Raw genomic sequence first — 20,704 nt, forward strand, 5'->3', positions numbered from 1 at the left:
TTTACTGTCACAGAGGAGTTAAGAAACCAGAAAATCTTCACATTTAAGCAGCTGGAATCAGAGAATTGAGACTTTTTTCTTCTTAAGCCGATCAGTCAGTTCCGAGAAAAGGAGGTGGCAATTAGTTTATCATTTGATGACTAACTGATCAAACCTGGTGGCTCCATGTATGAATGAGGTAAACGCAGAAGGCATTTTGTAAATTAAACAAACATAAGATTGTCTTTACTCGTGGCTGCAGAATGAGAGGAAATAAATAGACATCAACAGAACACTTTCATCAGCAGTGACGGCACGTTCTTACTGATCAAATGATATAAATGTGTTTATTGTTTGGGTTCAAGCAGCTTGTCTCGTATCTTTGCAGACAAATCCTGACATCAAATCAGCGCCTGCGTCTGTCGCCGCTGACGTCGTCTCTATGAAAACTCTTTCATGCGATGCTTCACTGATAACGTGTGCTCGTGTTTCAGGTTGTGTGGTGACAGAACAAAGCACATTAAAGTCCCAGAGGTCGCGTTGAACTGTGAAAGAGCGCCGAGATTACATCGTGGTCTTTGAAACCGCAGCTTTGTTCACGACAGATAGTTGAGATTGTTCCAGACGTGGAGTCGCGATGTGTCGCTCAGGAAACAACGCAGCGTGACATAAAGACAAACACACAGATGCTCACCTGGATAAACCGACATGTTCATGTTCTTCGGCTGCTCAGGTGTTCTGCAAGTAATTCTGTCGTCGGCGACACTCTGGATCTCACATGGACGACCTGAAGAAAGAACACATCCTTATTATTATTATTATTATTATTATTATTATTGTTATTATTGTCTCCATATGATAAATAAAAACCCTTTACTGAGGAATTGACATTTGCTCTGTGACTGTACTTATAATTATGAGACACTTGGGCTTCACTTTATCTGCATTTTATACCGTTTTACATGCTCACTCTCCAACATCTCGTGGGAAATATTCTGCATTTTTTTCCTCTACAATAGCTTCAAGCTACAGCAGCATTTAGGAGAAAAATAAGTTTTTAAAAAAATGTTTGTTTTTTTTTCAATTGTATTTGTTAATTTATTATTAAAAATATTTATATTTCTCATATTAATTAAATTCTTAAAAATAATAATTACAATTCTAATATTAACATTAATTAAATTTAACTTTATTATTTTCAAGTTTCTGAGAAAAAAAAGTCTAAATCACAAATTAACAGGGAAAAAAAATCAGGAATTTCTGATAAAATTCCTCAAATCTCTGAGAAAGAAAATTCTAAATTTGCTGAATAAATATATGTTTATGTTATATTTATATATATAAAAAAAAGGGACAGATTTACAAAACAAAAACTGCCGTAAGTTTAAGGCAAAAAAAAATATATCACAAATTTAAAAGAAAAACATCAGAAATTTCTGACTTAAAAAAAATCATAGTTAAAATGTAATAAAAATCTGAATTCAGCACAAAACTCATAAATTTCTGTGGAAATACTAAAAAAAATTTATGAGAATTTTTTTAAAAATTTCAGATAAAAAATTCACTAATTAACAAGAAAGTCACAGATTTACAACAAATAAAATTCATAAATCTGCAAAATGTAAAAATCAACTTATGCTAAAAGAAAAAAAGAAACAAAAAAACTACCAGATTTGTGAGAGTTTTTGAATTCTTCTTCTTTTTTTTTTTTAATTACAAATTTACAACTAAATATCCAGCTTTGATTTCTCCAGTCAGCTCCAGCAGTTCATGTGTTTTACTGTGTAAAAACGTGACTTATTGGAGCTGCATGAGCTGGTGTTCTGTGTTCAACTCATTAAAACCCATCTCCGGAGTTTAACGTGTTTTTCTGGTTCTGGTTCTGTCGGATGTGTAACTGGATGTGAACTGACTCGCGTCGTCTTGAGTGATGGTTTGTGACGGTCGGCTGCGTCTCTAAGCTTCAGGAAGATCGTTCTTTCTGTCCTCTGGTTGTCTTTTGTTTTAAGGTATGCACACATTGTGCTGCGTTGATGCGGATTAGCGGCGCTGCGTGACTCGACGTTTTGCTTTGTTGGCTCCGAACACTTTGACGAGGTTGTCATGGAGCTGAAAACTGACCTCCGACCAGAACTCGAGCCGGTCGATCGGTTTCGTCGAAGAACCGTCCGTGAACGGTGATGAGCGTTCCTCCCAGGACGCCGCCGGCCGACGGAGAGACTCCGGTCACCTCTGGACAAGAGACACAACCGACATTTTACTGTCTGTCAGCACAAACGCTGAAGAGGAATCAGACTGTGGCTGTGAAACGAACCTGCAAACGTCTGGAACATGGACAGTTTGTCTGCAGCAGACACACTCAGCAGTTTTTTTGCTGGATAACTCCTAAAGAGGAAACAAAAGCAACAACAACACAATCAACGTTTTTCACTTCATCGCCAAGAATCTTCATTAGCTTCATATCTGTTGATTAGTTTTAGATTTTTAACTCACTGACCAGACTTTATAGAAACTTACTTCCACTTTGACATGAAAGAGTATTTTTCTTTTTTTTTTGGGTGTACAATCTTGCCCCAAAACAAATTAATTAATTGACAAGTTTGCCAGAAAAAAGTCAGAAATTTTGCAGGAAAAACTCACCACACAAATTTACACATAACAACAACAACAATAACAACAACAATCATGAATTTGTGATTTAAAAAAAAAAAACCCACACAAATCTAAAAAATGAAATAAAATTGTAAATTCATGAAAGAAAACGTTTTTCTTTTATTTTCTTTTTTTTTCTTTCTTTTTTTTTTTTAGAAAAAACTGACATATTTGCACAAAAAAGCCACAAATATTTTATGATAAAGATAATATAAATGTACAACAAAAAATCCAAAATTTATGCTAAAAAAATGAATAAAAAAAAGCTCCAAAGTTGTTTTGTTTTTTGTTTTTTTTTTAAGTGACAAATTACATTTAAGGAAAATTTGTGACTATTTAATTTTGAATTTGAGATTAAAGAAAAAAAAAAGAAAAATATTAACAAAAAAGTCACTAATTTACTTTTACAAATAAACAATTCACAACATAAAGTTCAAAAGAAAAAAATCATGAATTCATGACAAAGAAATTTTTAATCTACAACAGCAGCAAAACCCCCCTGCGATTTATGCTTAATTATTATTAATCTTATTATTTAAAATGGCCAGTGTAATAGGAAAGGCTCCGAAATCTATCAGAAAAAAAAGATAAATTCACAAGGAAAATTTGTGACTTTTTAAATTCCAATTTGACATTTTAAAAAAAATTTAAAAATCCCACAAAGTTACGAGAAAAAAAGAAAAAACCGGCACAAATATAAACAAAAAAATCAACACTTACAAAAGCAAAAGAAAAAAGAAGTCATGAATTCACGATAAACAAATAAAATGAAGGAATGAGCAGAACCTGCTCAGAGGATTAAACTGAAGACGTTTTACCTTCCAAATTCACCGTCCAGGATGTAGGACAAGTTGTGATGACCTGACGGAGATAAAACAGAACCATTAAGCAGCAGTTTAACAGCTGAGTTATGTTCTATTTATTATGTTTCTGCAGTTTAACTGTGGAGGAAAGCGGCTCACCGACGTACGTCCCCGTCATCTTGCAGCTCATGTATCCCCAGTGGGACGATTCAGAGTCCAGACGGAGGTTGTACCTTATGATATCCAACAACACACGTTAATACTCAGCACAAAGCCAATAATCTTTCACATCTGAGCTTAAATCCATCCGTCTATGTTTGCACGAGCACATTAAATTCAGTTTTCGCTGCTTTCAGATGAATTTCTTTGGGTTTGAATCGATAAAAGTTGCAGAAACTCGTGTTGTGTTTGCATTAAACACGAGTTAAAGCACTTACAGTTCGTCTGAATCCGGCTTGAGCAGCTCACAGGGCATCCCTCCCATGAAGGATCTGCAACAAACAGGAGCACATGGAGGAAAATATGAATTAAAGTTCAGTCGAAGCTTCTCAGTTGCAGCTTAAAAGTTTTTATGTTTCACAGCAGACGGTCGATAAAACATGTGTAATGAATTCATTTGGATGAAATATCACCAATTTAAACTTGTTTTTCTTTGTTTTTGTGACGTTTTTCCATAAAAAGAAAGAAAGTTGAGTCTGAAAATCCAATAATTGGAGCATTTTTGGCGATTTTTTTACAAAGAAAACCTGCATTTCAAAGCTGTTGTAGAGTTCAGAGAGTAAAGATTTATGGCTTCAGATATTTTTAACCACTCAGTATATTCAGTATTGTGTCTGTCTTTGAAGCTTTAAATGTTTGTGACTAAACAAGGAGATAAAACAAATCAGCTGCTCCAAAGAATTTCCTGTCAGACCAGTTCATAGTGCGTCAGATTGTGCTCCTATAATGAGATAACAGGCAGATACCATCACACAGAGTTTGCATTTAATTGCTTTGGAGGACCAGAACAGTCCCGTTGTACCTCAGGAACCTGACGTTGAGGCCGTTGGAGCTTCGGTCCGTGTTGCTTCCGTAGACGTTGGTGTAGATCCGTCCTCGCATCGTCACCAGCGTTCCTGCAGCAGATTTTAACTTAATTCAAGTTCAGAGAGGACTGGGTGTAATGGTGTCATGGTGTAACGGCTGGACGGTACCTGGAGGACCGCTGACTGGACTCACAGACTCGATGGTGGGAGTTCGATACCAGACAGGCTGAGAGAGGAGACAGAAAGAAACAGTTAGAAACCAATCGGCGACACGTGAGCTCACACACATCAGATTAAAGAGCTGCTTCAGCTGCTGACTCACATAGAAGCTGCAGTGGTACCAGGCGTGGGATCCTCTGCATCTGCTGCTCTCAGGAATGGGAACTCCGTCCACGGTGACATGGACCATGTAGTGACTGGCCGGCATCGCTCTGAGACACACACAATAATATTAAAAATGACAATAATAATAATAGTACCTTTAGTCACAGAGCACCTTTAAAAAAAAACAGGTTTGACAAAGTGCTTTACAGACAGAACAAAAAGTAACAAAAGGAAACTTAAAAAAAAACAAAAAACACCAGATAAAATGATGAAAGAACCAAAGATGCCAGTTTCAAGTAAAGGATAAAAAAAAAGGTGGAATAAAGAAATAGAGGCTAAAAACATAAACACAAGGCTACAATAATAACATTAATAATCATAATAGTAAATAAATAAAGTAGATCAATAGATAGAGGTGCAAGAATTGTTGGTATTTAGAATAAAAATGCAAAGATTGCTAGCATTTAGAATAAAAATGCATAAAAATTGTTGGTATTTAGAATAAAAATACCAAAAATTGTTGGAATTTACAATAAAAATACAAACAAATGTTAGCATTTAGAATAAAAATGCAAAAAAATCTTTATATTTAGAATAAAAATGAAAAAAAATGCTTGTATTTACAAAAAAAGGTGCAAAAATAGTTGGTATTTTAAACTTAAATGCAAAATAATTGTGTGTATTTACAATAAAAATGCAAATATTGTTGCTATTTACAATAAAGGTGCACAGAATGTTAGTATTTATAATTAAATTTTTAAAAATTGCTGGTATTTATATTAAAAATGCAAAGATTGTTGGTATTTAACATTTGCAGCATTTCTGGTATTTATGATAAAAAACCGACTTTTATGAAGTCGATTCTAATTCTGTTGGTTTTATTTCACTGGCAGCCACAAACCTGTAGATAAGTAAATAACTAAAGGCTGAAGGAGAATAAAACGACCAGATAAAGTAAATAAGAGTGCGTTGCTGCTGTACCTGGTGTAACACATGATCTGGTTCTCGTGAGTCGAGTCTCTCTCCACGTCGCAGGGAAACGACTTGGTGCTCGACACCAGAGTCACCAGGTTCCCCAAGTGAGCGTCTTCAGGCTTCAGCTTGAACTCCGTCTTAGAAAAACCTGAAGAACAGAGCAGCACAGGGAATAAATAACAATAACAATAACAAACACGCTATAAAATAAAGAAATGAAATGAAATTTAAATTAAAGAAGACAATATTCCAGCAGCTGGGACACCAAACAGACACAGTAAACTGTCCATAGTCAAAAAAATGTGATGTATAATGTAGAAAAGTAATTAAATTACCAAACTAAATAATAATAAACAAAATAATACATTTTAAAAACAAAAAACAGTCATATTTCAGCACCAAAAAATACAATAAAATAACAGAACAGAACATAAATCTCTCTTTTTTTTAAACAACAACAACAAAACTAACTTTTTAGAACTAAAATATAATTTCTCTCCTAAATGTTGCACAACATGTTGTTTTGATATTTACATGCATTAAAAACCTAAAGACATTATCAGTGAACATGTCACATACAAATAATCTACACATTAAAAAGCTCCCAAACACAGTTCATGTGAATCCATCGTCTAGTTTTTGTAAATTTGTTGAAAAATACAGAAAAAACAAATCAGTAAAATAAAAAAGGAACAGTGCAAACATAAACCTTTTTCCTTTTGTCCAACGCTGAATTACTTTCTACTGATTTAACTTCTGCCTAAAAGCTAAATAATAACAATATATGTGTCATAATCTGACAGAAAGTGAATTTGAACAGTTTGAATCAGACATAATTTCTCTTCAGAACTGGATCACTTTCAGCTTCTCACCTGCTCCTGAAATCGTGAGTCTCGTTGCTCCACTTTGGCTTCCTCGACGTGGAGACACGTAGTCGATGCGTTGAGCAGCTAAAACAAAACAAATAGAACTCATTTAAAAGCCGTTTTTCTTCTGATCGGTGCGCTCCTGGAGCTGCTGCTGCTTGGTTTGGAACTTTACGCACGTTTTTACGCATTTCAATAAAAGACACAAATTGCACCTAAATACAAGAAAGTCGATTTAAAACCAAACACATGCCACATAAACTTTCAGAAATATCACATATTTGCATTTTTTTTTTACTTACTGCAGCAGCACCAGACCGTCAGGAGGAGGAGGAAGACCGGCCTCGGCGCGGACTCCATCCTGAGGATTCAGATTCTTTCGCTGCTTCACCTGCGTTGCTTCTTCTGGGAAAACCGCGACTGTTTAACACCGAAAAGTAGCATTCACATAAATATTTCTGTCTTTTAAATCCACATTTAGCAGAAATGGCTACAAATTGGGTGTATTTCATGATCAAATAAAATCGGAATCGAGCGTAAAAGGCGATGAAAAACACCGAAAAAGTGCATTTTTAGTTTGTTCTGAGAAAGTTAGACGCAACTAATGAGATGAAAGTTAATAAATTGCAGGCATTTAATTGATAAATTTGCAACAATACCTATAAACGGAATAAAACTTTCTATTTTTTTGATTAAAATGTGATGTGAAATGAATAAACTCGCCTGTTGTTGGTTTGGTCGATCTGTTGAACGTCTCAGGAGGATCCAGAGAGTCTGTCTGGGTTCTGGGTTCTTGCAGGTGCAGCGGCTCTTTATGACCATCTCACGGTTCCGCCTTCACCTGCAGGAGGAGGGAGGAGACTGGAGACGAGTCTGGAGGTGAAACTGGGCCAAACCGTGCGTCATGGACTTCAGGAAATCCAATCAGAGTTTGACAGAAGACAAGAAGTGAAACTAGAAAAGACAAGAAATAATACAAATCTGCAACCACTGCAGAAAAACAAACCAAAAAACAGCCAGACAGCTCAAAAATAGTGGATAAAAACGGAAATATTAGCAAAAATAATGACATTTTAGCTCATTTAAATACAGAGAAACACAAAAGAAAAGAAAAAACAAACAATATTTATAACTTTCTTTTACAGTCAACATGTAAATCAATATGTTTTACATCATCCTACTAAATATTATCTGATATTAAATACATTATATAAGCGCAACCAGTGCTGTAATTAAGTGCTTTTAGTCAAACAATGTCCCTCTTAGAAGTAGAAAAATTGTGATTTTTTATCATTATTGTCATCAGTAGTCACAGTCGGATGTTTTTAAACCCACAAACATTAATAAAAATACTCGACAATATTGTAAATGTGCATCGGAGAAGATGCCGAGTTGTCCAAAAATACAAAACCAGTCTCTAAAACTTGCATTAACATCTTTAATGCCAACAATCTGTAACCTAAAACAACTTCTCAGTTTGTTTTTCAAGTGTTAGTGATGAAAAAAGTGAAACAGCAGCACAAGTTTAGCCAGAAAGTAAAAGAAAACTCACAAACCAGCAACATCCGGAAACAAAACAAACCCAAGATCCTCAATGACAGACGATCAGCAACCGTAAATACACAGAAACGGTCAAGACACCTCCGAGGACGGCAAAGAAACGCGGCTATGTGAAGGTACACTTAAAGAAATAAAAAAATCTAAGGGTGAAAATGCATTTATTTATGCAGAAATCTTTGTTGTTGTTGTTATTTTACTTCCTTTTTGCATCGTTTCATATTGTCAGGTGTTCCTGTTATTTTGTCCACATCCTTTACACCTCAAACAATTCTTAGAGATGATTTTAATTCTACAAATAAACACGTTAAAATCGACTCTCCGCTTCCCCCCCAACAATGTGACTAATTAGACAACTTAAGGACATGAACAGGCGGCATTCAGACTCCACAGCTGGAGTTCCTCTGCAGGTCAGGACTGTTGACAGATGTGTCACCGGACGGCCGCTGAGCTCATCCAGCCAAACACAGAACGCTCCAAACTCTCCAAACCTGCAGCAGCAGCAAAAACATTTTTAGCTCTCGGTGAAGAAACCCGACGGTTACGGTAACTTCAAGCGTTAATCATCACGCTCGAGCTTCGCTGTGTGTTTTGAAACCGCCGCGTTTTCCCTCCAACGCTGCCAGACAGCACAAGGAAGGATGACTCAGCTTCCTTTATTATCAGATTTATCAAGAAAAATGCAGAGATCCACACCCAGGGTCACGGCACTGCCCCGCTGGAAAACACTCACCAGAAATGGATTCACGAAAAGATCTGCTTTAAAAAAACAAGACTTCAGGGTTTAATCCACGTCCGGGAGGCCGAGCCTGGACGTTAGCATCTTAAGTTTAGCTCAGAGCTGCTAACTGACTCCCAAAACTAAGTTCTGTGAAAGAATTTTGTATTTTCACCCTCAAAAAAACACAACATCTTATCTTGGAAGCCATTTTAAGGGAAATAAAACTCCCACCGCCGTGAAACTACGGCTCACACAGAACGGTTTCTAACAAACAAATGATCGACTGCTCACACCTTTACATTATCAGCCCCTGGAAATGGTAAAAAAGTGCAAAATTCTCCAACAAAGGTGGTTTCATGGCCCCAGAAAGTTCCTGTAAGTGTATAAAAATGGATGGATCCAGGTTTCCTGCTACAAACACAGTCTTTGGTCAACGTTTCACCAACTGTTGAGGCTCTAACATCAGCAGAGTTCGATGTGTTGGATGTATGGAAAGACAAGGTTCCAGCTTTGCAATTCTGACTTAAAACTATTTCAATATGATTCAAACTTTGCCCAAAATGACTCAAAATTGTCCGAAATCACTCACTATTTGTCCAAAATGACTTTAAATCGTCCATATTAACAACAATGAAAACTACTGGTTCTTAGAAATGGAGAAAAAAAAGTTCAAATTTTAAAACAAAGGTGGTATTTTGGTCCCAGAAACTTCCTGTAAGTTTATATATATATGGATGGATCCATATTTTCTACTAAAAACACGGTCTTTGGTTGACATTTCACCAACTTCTGAGGCTCAGTAGAGTTTGATTTGTGGTGAGTGTGGCAAGAAAAGGTTCCAGTTTTTACTATGCTGACTTAAAATTGGTTGAGAATGACTCATGAAGTGTACTTGGATGATGAAGTCATCTGTTCTGATGACTGGGATGGACGTCTTGTCCCTATCAAGCAGTTGTTTGACCGCTTGGCTAATGCACATGTAACTGTTAATTTGGCCAAGTGCGAGTTGGCAAAGGCCACAGTGACTCGTTTGGGTCGTGTGGTGGGTCAAGGCAGAGTGTCCAGTGTGTGCACAGGTGCAGGCTATAGAGGACCATGTCCCACCCTCAACTCAAAAAGCACTCATGCGTTTTTTGGGACTTGTCGGATATTACCGGTGTTTTTGTAGAAATGTTTCTACTGTTGTTGCACCCCTCACAAACCTGCTGAAGGCCAAAGTTAAGTATGTTTGGTCACCAGAGTGTCAGAAAGCTTTTGAAGCTGTAAAGACTCTTATTTGTAATGCCCCTGTTCTCTGATCTGTATACGGTCATAAATTGTCAGAAATACCCAGGGCTTAACTTAGCTTTGTGTCCAAAAATATCAACAAGGAAGCTCGAAACATGCTCAGAAATGGTGGAGCAACTTATTCCCTGAATGCTGTCTGATTTGACTCAGACTAAATACGGTAACGTGGACACTCGTCTCACCTTCTCGTGTTTAAAGCATGACTGTTACTCATAAAACAAAACGGCAGCAGGAAGAGTGAGACCGACACTCTGCACGTTAGCGGCCTCCAGTGGCCACCGGGGACACTGCAGCACTGATATGAATCTGAAGCACCAATATCGTCACCAGCATCCGTCTGTGTCATGTTCTCATTGAAGTTCAGGCGTAACGTGCAAAGCAGAGTATTTACTCACACGTGCCTCCACGAAGGAAAAGATGATTGCGTGAAAAAATGTCCTCTTACGTAAGGTGCAGCAGAACAACAGCAGAGCGCGACAGGAATTTTCACTTAAAGCAGATAATGGTGATCGTCCTTTTGATGTTATTTTTACCTCGAGCCTCGTTGTTCTGTAACAAGAAGCGATAATGGAGGAGATTATGAGAGAATTCTTTTTGGTTGTGTAATACAAAAACAAAAAACCCAAACATTTGTTTAAAAAAATAACTAAAAACTAAAATATTAACCAATATTAAATGTGTATTAAATGAGGACGGGCCTGTAGTCGGACCATAGACTTGTAATAAATACTTTCAATCAGTGACTTCAGTATCAAAAGACAGATATCATAAGTTTCAGATTGAACATTGGCATCATAAGACTCAAACTGATTTTGATAAAAAAAAAAACTGGATGCAATTTGTTGTCCAGTATATAAAAATCTAATTTTATGACTGCGGTGACAAAAGCCTTTACAGCATGTCTGCAAAGCCATGTTTGTAGCTGCAAGTCTTTCAATTACTTGTCTCCAATTCCTCCTAAAGAAATGATTTTAATTATTAAGGATAATTTTGTTTCTAAAAGTCAAAAATAAAATCCAAACATGTCATGTGGCATCACATTGCTAAAAATATCTTAAAATTGCTTCATATAATCAGCCGTCAATGCAAATTAAATTATTAGAGCAACAGTGTAGTAATAGTATGAAGTATTAGTTATCAAATGATAATCATCTTCATATTTGTGTGAAGCTAAGGGTTATTTTAAAGGAACAGTTTGAGAAAAGACTCTAATATCTGTATGCTAATGCTAAAGCTAGCAACTAGTTAGCTTAGCAAAGGGCTACTATATGTTTGCTTGAAATGTACAAAACCAGAATAAGATGATGATTATAAATTAGGAAAGAAAGGAAAAGTCACAATAACAACTGAATTATGTGACACTGACTGTATTTTTTTTTTTAAAGAAATGCCTCTAGAGAAGATGACTATTTGTGTTAAAAATGTTAAAGCTAGCAAACAGTTAGCTTAGCTTAGCACAAAGACGGGAAACAAGAGCAAGCAGCAAGCTTGGCTCGAACAAAGTCCACCTTGTAGCATTGCTAAAGCTAAATTATGAACACACTACGGGTTTTTCGCTTAAAATAAATGAAAACACAAATCGAAAAATGACATATTAATGAATGAAAAATGATAACTCTGTGCTAATGCTAAAGCTACCAGCCGGTTAGCTTGACACAAAGACTGCAAACAAGGGAAAGCAGCTAGCCTCACTCTGTCCAAAGCTAATAAAATATAGCTAACAGCTCTTATGAAGATATTATAAGTGGTTTGCTTGAAATGTACTAAAACAGAAATGAAAAATAATGAAGTTGTGGTTTTATTGAGGTATTTTTTTCACTGACTGTATGCTAACTTAAGATTACTGACTAGCTGTAGCTTCATAATTAGCATACATGAGCACTCATATCAAACTTTGCATCTAAGCTTCTCATCTAAGCAAAAATATTCTTGATTTGAAAGCGATTTGAGTTTTAGTCAGTACAGAGCATATGCTACGTAGGTATTTTTCTACTTACATCTGTGCGGCGTCACTACTTCTCTCAGTATTTCTATTCATGATAGAAACTGTGCCATTACCACCGACATGTGCAATACTCTTATTTCTACCACTGGAACTTGAATGTTTTGGTTTGTTTCTGTACTTTTGCTGCAAATGTTTAATTAATAAAGGCTTATCTTATCTTATATAATTGAGATTTATAAAAAAGTGAGCATTTAGGACATAAAAAACTTGGCGAAAAACTTCAGAGCTGTGGGTTGAAATCTGCTCAGATTGTCTGTTTTTCCCCTGACAGCTACGACCACACACACACACAGCCCACACAACAACAACGCTCACTCTGCCCACACACAGAATTAAAGCCTAAAAAGCCTAAATACCCCCCTGTCACTGTGACTTCAGTCTTTCCAAAAAGTCCTAAATTGTGGAAAGAAAACAAAAAAAGGAACAAAAGCAGATACTGTCAGTCGTCCAGCAGGTTCAGATGTTGACTCAAGATGAGCTCAGCTTCCTGTGAGCGACTCTGAACACAACACGAGTCGGATTCCTGGAAGGCAAAATGACAACCTGCTGCAGGATGAGCTCATGTTTTACAAATGTTTGACCGCAGCCATAAAAATCAAACAGACGCTGGATTATTTTTAAATATGAAAACTCTAAATTACATATAAAGGCTTTTTTAAATTAAAAATTAAAGCTCAATTTATCAAAGGACAAATTCATGAAGCACTTACGCAACACATTTCTTGCCTTCTTACGTAACTACAAACCTCCACAAACTATGAGTTAAGCAATGACATTTCTGTCATACCGACTGTCTGCTGGCTTATTTTGAAGCATCAACAATAACAGTAATAACTCACACAGTGTTTTACAGGATAAACATGCAGGACTTACCGTGTAACAGGATAAAATAATCCCAACAATGTCCAAATTTAAGGAAAAAAACAAATGAGTAAAGTAAGCTATAAGAGGAGATTTAAAAGGAACACGGAGTTTGGATTTCGACAAATGAGTTCAGTGAGAAATCAACACTTACCTGCCAGAGGATTCATCCATCCATTTTCTATACACCGCTTAATCCTCACTAGGGTCTTGGGGGGCTGGAGTCTATCCCAGCTGACTCAGGGTGAAGGCAGGTTCACTTGGACAGGTAACCAGTCTATCACAGGGCTACACTTAGAGACAGACAACCAAGCACACTCACATTCACACCTACGGACAATTTACAATCACCAATTAACCTCAGCATGTTTTTGGACTGTGGGAGGAAGCCGGAGAACCCGGAGAGAACCCACACTGCACGGGGAGAACATGCAAACTCCACACAGAAAGATTCCGGTGCCCCCACCGGGACGCGAACCGGCAACCTTCTTGCTGCGAGGCAACAGTGCTAACCAACTGTGCCACCTTGCAGCCCCGCCAGAGGATTCAAAGTTTTTAAAACAAGCGATTAAAAACTTGAAATCAACTCTCAAACTGACAGGGAGCCAGAGAATGGCAGCAGGAGCTGGTGCAAAGCTGGTACGTGTTAAAAAATGAAATGAAATCACTCATTATGTTGTCTGTAAGTAAATAAAAGTCGAATATTTCTGCATTTTTAGGTCTCAATTAAAACAAAACACAATCAGGAGCCTCAGTGACCAAAATAGGCATGACTTTATTTTATTGTATTTCTTTTTTTCTTCCAAAAACTGCAGCATAACAAACTAAAATCAATATGAAAAACACACAATACAAAATAAAATTAACACTTCAGCATCGCTCACAATGAGAACAAACACGGGTTGGTTTGGATTCGAATCGTTGGATCTACGGCGAGTAAAAAAGTTGTCTAGACGGGACGTCGGCTCGTTCACAAGGTGGCGTGCTGAGCTAGAAAAGCTCGGATTCTCTGCAGCAGCTCTTTCTTCACGCTGTCGGGGACGAGTGCTGTGCGGGACACAGAAACAGGGATGTGATGTACAGTAACACAACAGCAACACAACGGTGCTGTTACTGTAGGAGTCGAGGAGACTCTCTGTGAGCTTACATTATGTTTTGAAGTGTTGCTAATATTTATGCACATTTTAGCAAAGCAGACAAAACATGAGAGGCACCAGCTTCCTCTCTGACTCCTGAACTCTTCTTTAGAAAGACAAAAAGGTGGATTTTACTCCTATTATTTGTTTTACTTGATGTAGAATCCCAATGCTGTTCGTTCAGCATTAAAAATAAGGTTATTTCTCTAAAAAAAAGCACATTAAAAACAGTCGGGTTCTCTGATTTGACTGACAGACGAAACAAGAAGTTTACATCCACTGTATAAAAAGACATCCAACTTTTTTCTTTTTTTCACTGACATTAAATCAGACCAAACTGTTCCTGTTTTAGGTCAGTTAGGATTACTAAAATTATTTCTATTTGCTAAATGTCTTTCTATACAGTGTGTGTAAACTTCTGGTTTCAACTGTATGATGAAATTAAAGGTTTTATGAAGATAAACTGAATGTTTTATGTTCTTAAAATAGTGCTGAAGCCTGAGTTGAGGCATTGTTAGAACTGTATTCGGGCTGCAACAATTATTATTTTCATTGTTTATGTTTTTGGTGATTATTTCCTTGAATAATCAAATAGTTTTTTGGTTTATAAAATGTCAGAATACAATGAGAAGTTTTTCCTAAAGTCCAACATGACAAATGTCCTGTTTTGTCCACAACCCCAATATGTTAAGTTTACTGTCATAAAGAATAGAAACTAGAAAATATGAACTTCTTGTCTTAAATAACTCCTGAGATATTGTGGTTTAAACAGAGCATCTGGCCTGTTAGTTTAAAAAAAAATGTTTTATTTCAGAAAGTATTTCATAAAACAAGCTCAAATCTGATAAATATCTGCATAAAAATCCACATTTTATGCCACAATACAACATATTATGTTTTTACTATCAGGCTTCACTAAACCAGCAGTCTCAACTAAACCTGGATTTCTGAACCTGGATAGAAAGAGCTGGCAACAGACGACCAATCACAAGTCAGGTGTCTAGATGAAGGTTTCTCATTTGAATCTTAGGATTCAGGAAATGGTCTGCGCTTATAAAGCGCTTTTCTACCTTTGCGGCACTCAAAGCGCTTTACAATGTTTCTCATTCACCCATTCACACACACATTCATACACCAATGGCGACAGAGCTGCCATGCAAGGCGCTAATTAGTCTAATTATCATCACAAGATTGTGTAACAAAATAATATATCAAGTCTCTTTATGCTGCTCACAAAAAAAGGCAAATTATCAATAATAAATAATAAAAACAAGACAATTGTCATGGTGATGAGGAAGATAAATCCATTGATCTGACATTCAGTGTCATATTCTCAGTGTGTAAAACAGTTTTATTCTTTTGGCTGCTTGGCGTGTTAAATGTTTTAGTGAGCAAGTAAAGAACAAATGTTAATAATCTTGTAAAGTCAACAAAGTAGAAGGTTGTAGTGACTTTATCAGTCCCTGTTTTTGGCTTATATCAATATATAAAGGCCTTTAAGATAAAACTTTATCAATCCTGAAGGAAATTCTTGTGCAGGATATTGTTTAGAAGAAACGAAATGACACAACATAAGAAACGCAGTGACTACAAAGCAGAAAAGCAATAAAATATAAGCACTGAAATGAAATAAGTAAACTGAAATAAGACAAGAGCAGCAGTGAAGCAGCTCTGAAGGTTTTCCACAGATAAGCAGGAGGTGTTTTACTACGTGTTCAACATAAATGAGCAGCTGAGGTGCCAGGTAAGGTGTGAACCACTGCTGCAGTCCTACAAACTCATGATTAAACCTGAAATCCTGCTCTCTGATGCATGATTCTGCTGCTGTGTGCGTGTCCGGTGCTGTACCTCTGCCTTTTGGTGTGACTTCTGTGACCAGGTCCTCCACTGTGACGTGCTCCAGGCCCTTTTCTCTGATCACATCTGGACACAGGAGTCGGTGGATTCAGTGACAGAGCATCACAGGACCACAACATCCTCACTACTATGAATAAATCCCAGTACCTTTGCAGTGTGCCTTCAGCTGATCCTTCCATCCGCACTCCACCAGCTTCGCCCTGAGCAATTCTTTCAACCTGCAGACACGAATTCAGGTGACATTTTTTTTTGTTGCTTAATTAATCTCAATATGTGACCGCCTGTAAAGCGTTCAGCGCCAAATCAGTGCAGAGAAAGCGTCGCTCACCGCTCCCGTTCCCCCATTTCTATGAGCTTCTGGTTGATCGCAGCCCTCATCTGGGAGTCTTTGCTCATGTTCTGCCTGAAAAACACACACAGACGCCCGGAGCCGTGGCTTTAAACGCACAGAAACACAAATAAATGCGTTGAAACGTAGCTAGCTAACAGGTAAACGTTACCTTTGTCGAGAGGGATCAGCTGGGGAACACCACGGTCCCTTAACAAACGGGCTCCGTCGAACACTTAAAAAGCTCAATAGTTCCGGTTTCGGAGCGTTTTTTTTTTTTTTAACAACGCGCGATATAACCGACTAACTTCAAAATAATGTTAGAGAAAAATCTGTGAAATTAGTTTAAAAAAATTTTTTTAAATTAAATTAGTTTAGTGTATGAAAAAGTGAACAATTTCGTTTTAACGGAAAACGCCCCAAGAACTCGACTTCCCATGAGCGCCCGCGGGAGTTCGCGTCCGCTGTAAAATGGCTCCGTGTGGAAACAAAACAGGAAGCGTGCGTTCTTCTCCAGCATCATCTTCTCCTTTGCTGCACATCAACTTGTGAGTAAGTGACAGGGGTGTTAAGAAGACATGGCTGCGTCTAATTACTCCCTGAAGGTCAACAGGGACCTGCTGGACCCAAACTTTGAAAGCTACCGGTTGTCTCTGGACGCGATCCCGACGTACAACGTTGAGCTGGACGCAGGTGAGAGAAACTAACTTACAGCTCAGTTAGCATGTGTGTTAGCTTAGCACTGATACCTGACTCTGGTGTGCCACACTGAATGCTGACTTTTTATTAGCTGCATCTGTAGAATTTAATTCAATCCAGTGCAACAAATCTTGCAAATTTTGCAAAGCGTCTACATTTTTTTTTGAGTTGTCAAGAAAAGGTAATAATTTTGCTTTATGTTTATTATTATTGAGCCCATAGTAGAAGGTGATGGATTGTGTTACATTTAAAAGTGTTTCCTATATTTGGCAACACTCATGTGAGGTGCACAAAATATCAGGAACATAAAAATATAAAGCCTTCACCCTGAGTCAGCTGGGATAGACTCCAGCCCCCCATGACCCTAGTGAGGATGAAAGTGTAGAGATGATGGATGGATTTTTCACAACTTCTCCATAAAAACCATCAGACAATCAATATAACAAGAGTTATGTTTGATAAAAGGCCTGTAAATAAAGCAGACAAATGTTATGAGATAGTAAAATATGCACCGACCTGCCAACATCCAACAATTCTGCATCTTTTTTTTCGGCCATAATTGAAGCATATCCGAAGATAATTATGTGACTTTGAACAGAGACAATGATGCTTAAGTTGCTTTCATAAAAGTCTTTAAAAAATGTTCAATATTACTTATTCAATATAGCACTGGGCTTCTACGAATATTTAAAGTTAACAAGATAACTAAGAGTCATAAGTTTATCTCCTGTAATACTTGTTGAAACCGATAACAATAATGTAAATCCTGTCATTTCCTACTTTATCTCCCCCTGTGCTCTCCTCCTGCCGGCTGCAGCTGTGGAGGAGGTGAAGCTGAAGGACTCCCACTACACCCTGGAACACATGCGAGCCTTCGGCATGTACAACTACCTGCACCTGGACCCCTGGTACGAGGACAGCGTTGTGTTCGTGGACTGCAAAGGACGAGTTCTCAGCCTCACCGTCACCCTGGTAGGGTTTCAATCCTGCGTAGGAGTCTGTGGACGCTGTTTAGAATCTATGCTGCAGCGACGTGTTTATCGCTACTGTGCCTCCAATGGAAAAACTTTAAACCTCCTTCTGACATTCTGTTAATCTGAACGTGTCGGTTTTCTGTAAAAGTCGCGACTCTAGTCTTATTAGGTCGGACTTAGCAGCAGTTTCAGTCGCATTTATTTGTCTGAGGTGATGTGAAGAAGGTTGTTTTCCTCATTTTAGGACCAATATTGATCCAGAAACATCACTGAGAGCAAGTTTTCTGCATTTTCACATCTGCTACAAACTAAAATGTCCATAAAAATGACTGTGATGAAGACAGAAGCTGTGACAGATTAACGAGACTTAAGTTTAGCGAATTAAAAAATCTGTGATTCCAGAAAAAAATGAAAAAGCTGAAAGAAATTCTACCCAAATCAATTAACTGATTGACAAAATAGCTGGCTAACTGATCAAATATTGCAGCTCTAGTGTGCGTACAGTGAAGGCAGTAAGTCTGTAGTATCTTATGTGACAGAAATCTGCATTTTTGACCATTTGACAAAGAAAAATGTCATTATTCTGGAGTAAATATCACTTTCAGCTCAGCCTGAGCTGCTTTTAGTCACATTTAGTTGTCTGAGGTGATTTAAAGAAGGTTTTCCCCCTCATTTTAGAACCAATATTGATCCGAAAACATCACTGATGATTTTTTCTACACTTTCACATTTGCTACAATCTGAAATGTTTATGAAAAACGACTGTGATGAAGACAGAAAGCATTACCAGGAGCTCAAGTTCAGTTAATGAAAAATCTGTATTTCCAGAAAAATGTAAGAAGCTGCAAGAAATTCTTCCCAAATCAATGAACTGATTCACAAAACAGCTGGCTAATCAATCAGTTGTTGCAGCTCTAGTGTGGCGTTGAGTCTGTATATGAGACAGAAATCTGTATTTTTGACCATTTAACCAACAAAAATGTAATTCTTCTGGAGTAAGTGTCTTGGTAGCATTTCTGTGTCACATTTCGTTGTCTGGGGTGGTTTGAAGAAGGTTGATTTCCACATTTTAGCACCAATATTGATCCAGAAGCATCACTGAAGGCACAAAAGCACAGTTTCCTGCACCACAACTCAGTGAAATGTTTGCTGTGATGAAGACAGAAGCTGTAACAGATTAATGAGACTCACCACTAATGACTGTAAAACAGGTTTGGACGAAACATTAACAGGAGCTGAAGTTAATGAAACATCTGGGATTTCAAATTCTAGTAAAGTAAACAACTTAGAAGCGTTTGTGTGTCACTTTTAGTCACATTTAGTTGTCTGAGGTGGTTTAAAGGTTTTTCCTACATTTTAGCACCAATATTGATCCAAAAACTCCACGAAAACACAGTTTGTTGCACTTTGCGTGACGATTTTACAACTGAGTCAAATCTCAAATAAAAGCTGCTGTGATAAAGAAGCTTCAGCAGATTAATGAGACTCACCAATCCTGAATGTGATCAAGGTTTTGGAGGAACATTAACAGGAGAAAACTCTGATTCTTGGTGAGTTTTAATGCACCTGAACTTCCACTAGGTGGCGACCAAACACTAGCATCGGTGTCGCACGTCAAGACAAAACTCTCTCCAAAAGATTCCATCCTATGAGCGCCTTCAAACTTCCATCCTGCAAATCCTACATTATTATTATCGATGCAATATTTACGTGTCAGATTATAGTTTCTGCAGTTTGTTGTTTTTTTTGCTTTTGACTGATTCGGGGCAACAACACGACGACTGTCCGCTCAGTGTTTTGTCCACAAGTTGTGACTGACATAATCGACTCCAGTGTCTGATCCAGGTTTGTTGCCGAGACGTCGGCAGAAATCAACCCAATCTTTTATGTCCGAGACATCGTTGGCCGTGATTAGACATAATTGGAGCCACATCGGACTGTTTTTTCCAGCCTGAATGATGATGATGATGATGATGATCCGACCGTCCTCCGGCTTTCAGTGGCGCCATTAAAGCAGCCTTCATGGAAACGTGTCGCTGCGGCGCTAATTACAATGATCATATGATAATTATCGGCCCTGTGCGGGCTCTTTTTGTGCGCCGGCATCAGAGGCGGCGTGAAAATGATCTCAAAGGTGCATCGTACATGAGGCGGCGACATAATGTGTGACGCTCCATGGCAACGGCGGGCAGCTGCTGCCTTTTCAGACGAGTGATGCTGGTGTGGATCTGTCGCTAATAAGACTCTCAGACCGTCGAATCACACGTGAAGGCACATGGGCCGGACGCATGACGCCGGCGCTGCTTTCTCTTATTCACCGTCTCCGGTTAATGCGTCTTTTTGTGGCCTTTTAACAATAAGAACGGAAAATCTGCCCCACTGTGTGTTTTCATGTCGAGTGGTGGGATGCTGAACTTCTGATGGGGTTAAAGCATCAAAATGTCTTTTGTGAGTCTCGACTGAGTTGTTGTAAAGTTGTTGTTTGATAGTTTTGTCGCTGTGAGAAAACACACGTCGCCCAATTTATGTTATTTTCTCACTTTGAAGTGCCCTAAAACAATCCATTTGGCTCCTTTTCCATGCTGTTCTCCACCCTAAAAGCTAAAATAAAAGCTTAATATTCACTCACAAGAATGATTTAGGACTGCAAGGTGG

The 20,704-nt window shown here is 37.8% G+C and overlaps 3 protein-coding genes across 3 annotated transcripts in view; 1 reads left to right on the forward strand and 2 right to left on the reverse strand.

Moving 5' to 3' along the window:
* pkhd1l1.1 (PKHD1 like 1, tandem duplicate 1) overlaps window positions 1-6,984 on the reverse strand; it is a 62,218-nt gene extending 55,234 nt beyond the window's left edge. The window contains exons 1-12 of the mRNA XM_008299813.1: window positions 6,927-6,984; window positions 6,631-6,708; window positions 5,765-5,906; window positions 4,782-4,890; window positions 4,628-4,685; window positions 4,456-4,549; window positions 3,872-3,925; window positions 3,594-3,667; window positions 3,450-3,492; window positions 2,294-2,364; window positions 2,101-2,211; window positions 674-766 (exon numbers count right to left, since the gene is read on the reverse strand). Coding sequence (XP_008298035.1) covers window positions 674-766; window positions 2,101-2,211; window positions 2,294-2,364; window positions 3,450-3,492; window positions 3,594-3,667; window positions 3,872-3,925; window positions 4,456-4,549; window positions 4,628-4,685; window positions 4,782-4,890; window positions 5,765-5,906; window positions 6,631-6,708; window positions 6,927-6,984 — 985 coding nt within the window. The remainder of the gene's footprint in view (window positions 1-673; window positions 767-2,100; window positions 2,212-2,293; window positions 2,365-3,449; window positions 3,493-3,593; window positions 3,668-3,871; window positions 3,926-4,455; window positions 4,550-4,627; window positions 4,686-4,781; window positions 4,891-5,764; window positions 5,907-6,630; window positions 6,709-6,926) is intronic.
* A 6,813-nt stretch (window positions 6,985-13,797) lies between these two features.
* Window positions 13,798-16,615, reverse strand: LOC103370681 (transcription and mRNA export factor ENY2-2-like). The gene is made up of 5 exons (XM_008299809.1): window positions 16,549-16,615; window positions 16,377-16,451; window positions 16,196-16,266; window positions 16,040-16,114; window positions 13,798-14,102 (listed from the first exon to the last, which is right to left on the reverse strand). The coding sequence occupies exons 2-5, from the start codon at window positions 16,442-16,444 to the stop codon at window positions 14,026-14,028; spliced, it is 291 nt and encodes a 96-aa protein (XP_008298031.1). The 5' UTR covers window positions 16,445-16,451; window positions 16,549-16,615; the 3' UTR covers window positions 13,798-14,025.
* Window positions 16,616-16,907: 292 nt separating this feature from the next.
* nudcd1 (NudC domain containing 1) overlaps window positions 16,908-20,704 on the forward strand; it is a 70,350-nt gene continuing 66,553 nt past the window's right edge. Inside the window, exons 1-2 of the mRNA XM_008299814.1 lie at window positions 16,908-17,069; window positions 17,893-18,047. Coding sequence (XP_008298036.1) covers window positions 16,955-17,069; window positions 17,893-18,047 — 270 coding nt within the window. The 5' untranslated portion in view covers window positions 16,908-16,954. The remainder of the gene's footprint in view (window positions 17,070-17,892; window positions 18,048-20,704) is intronic.

Source organism: Stegastes partitus, unplaced genomic scaffold, assembly GCF_000690725.1.
Source record: "Stegastes partitus isolate 25-593 unplaced genomic scaffold, Stegastes_partitus-1.0.2 Scaffold1467, whole genome shotgun sequence".
Lineage (NCBI taxonomy): Eukaryota > Metazoa > Chordata > Actinopteri > Pomacentridae > Stegastes > Stegastes partitus.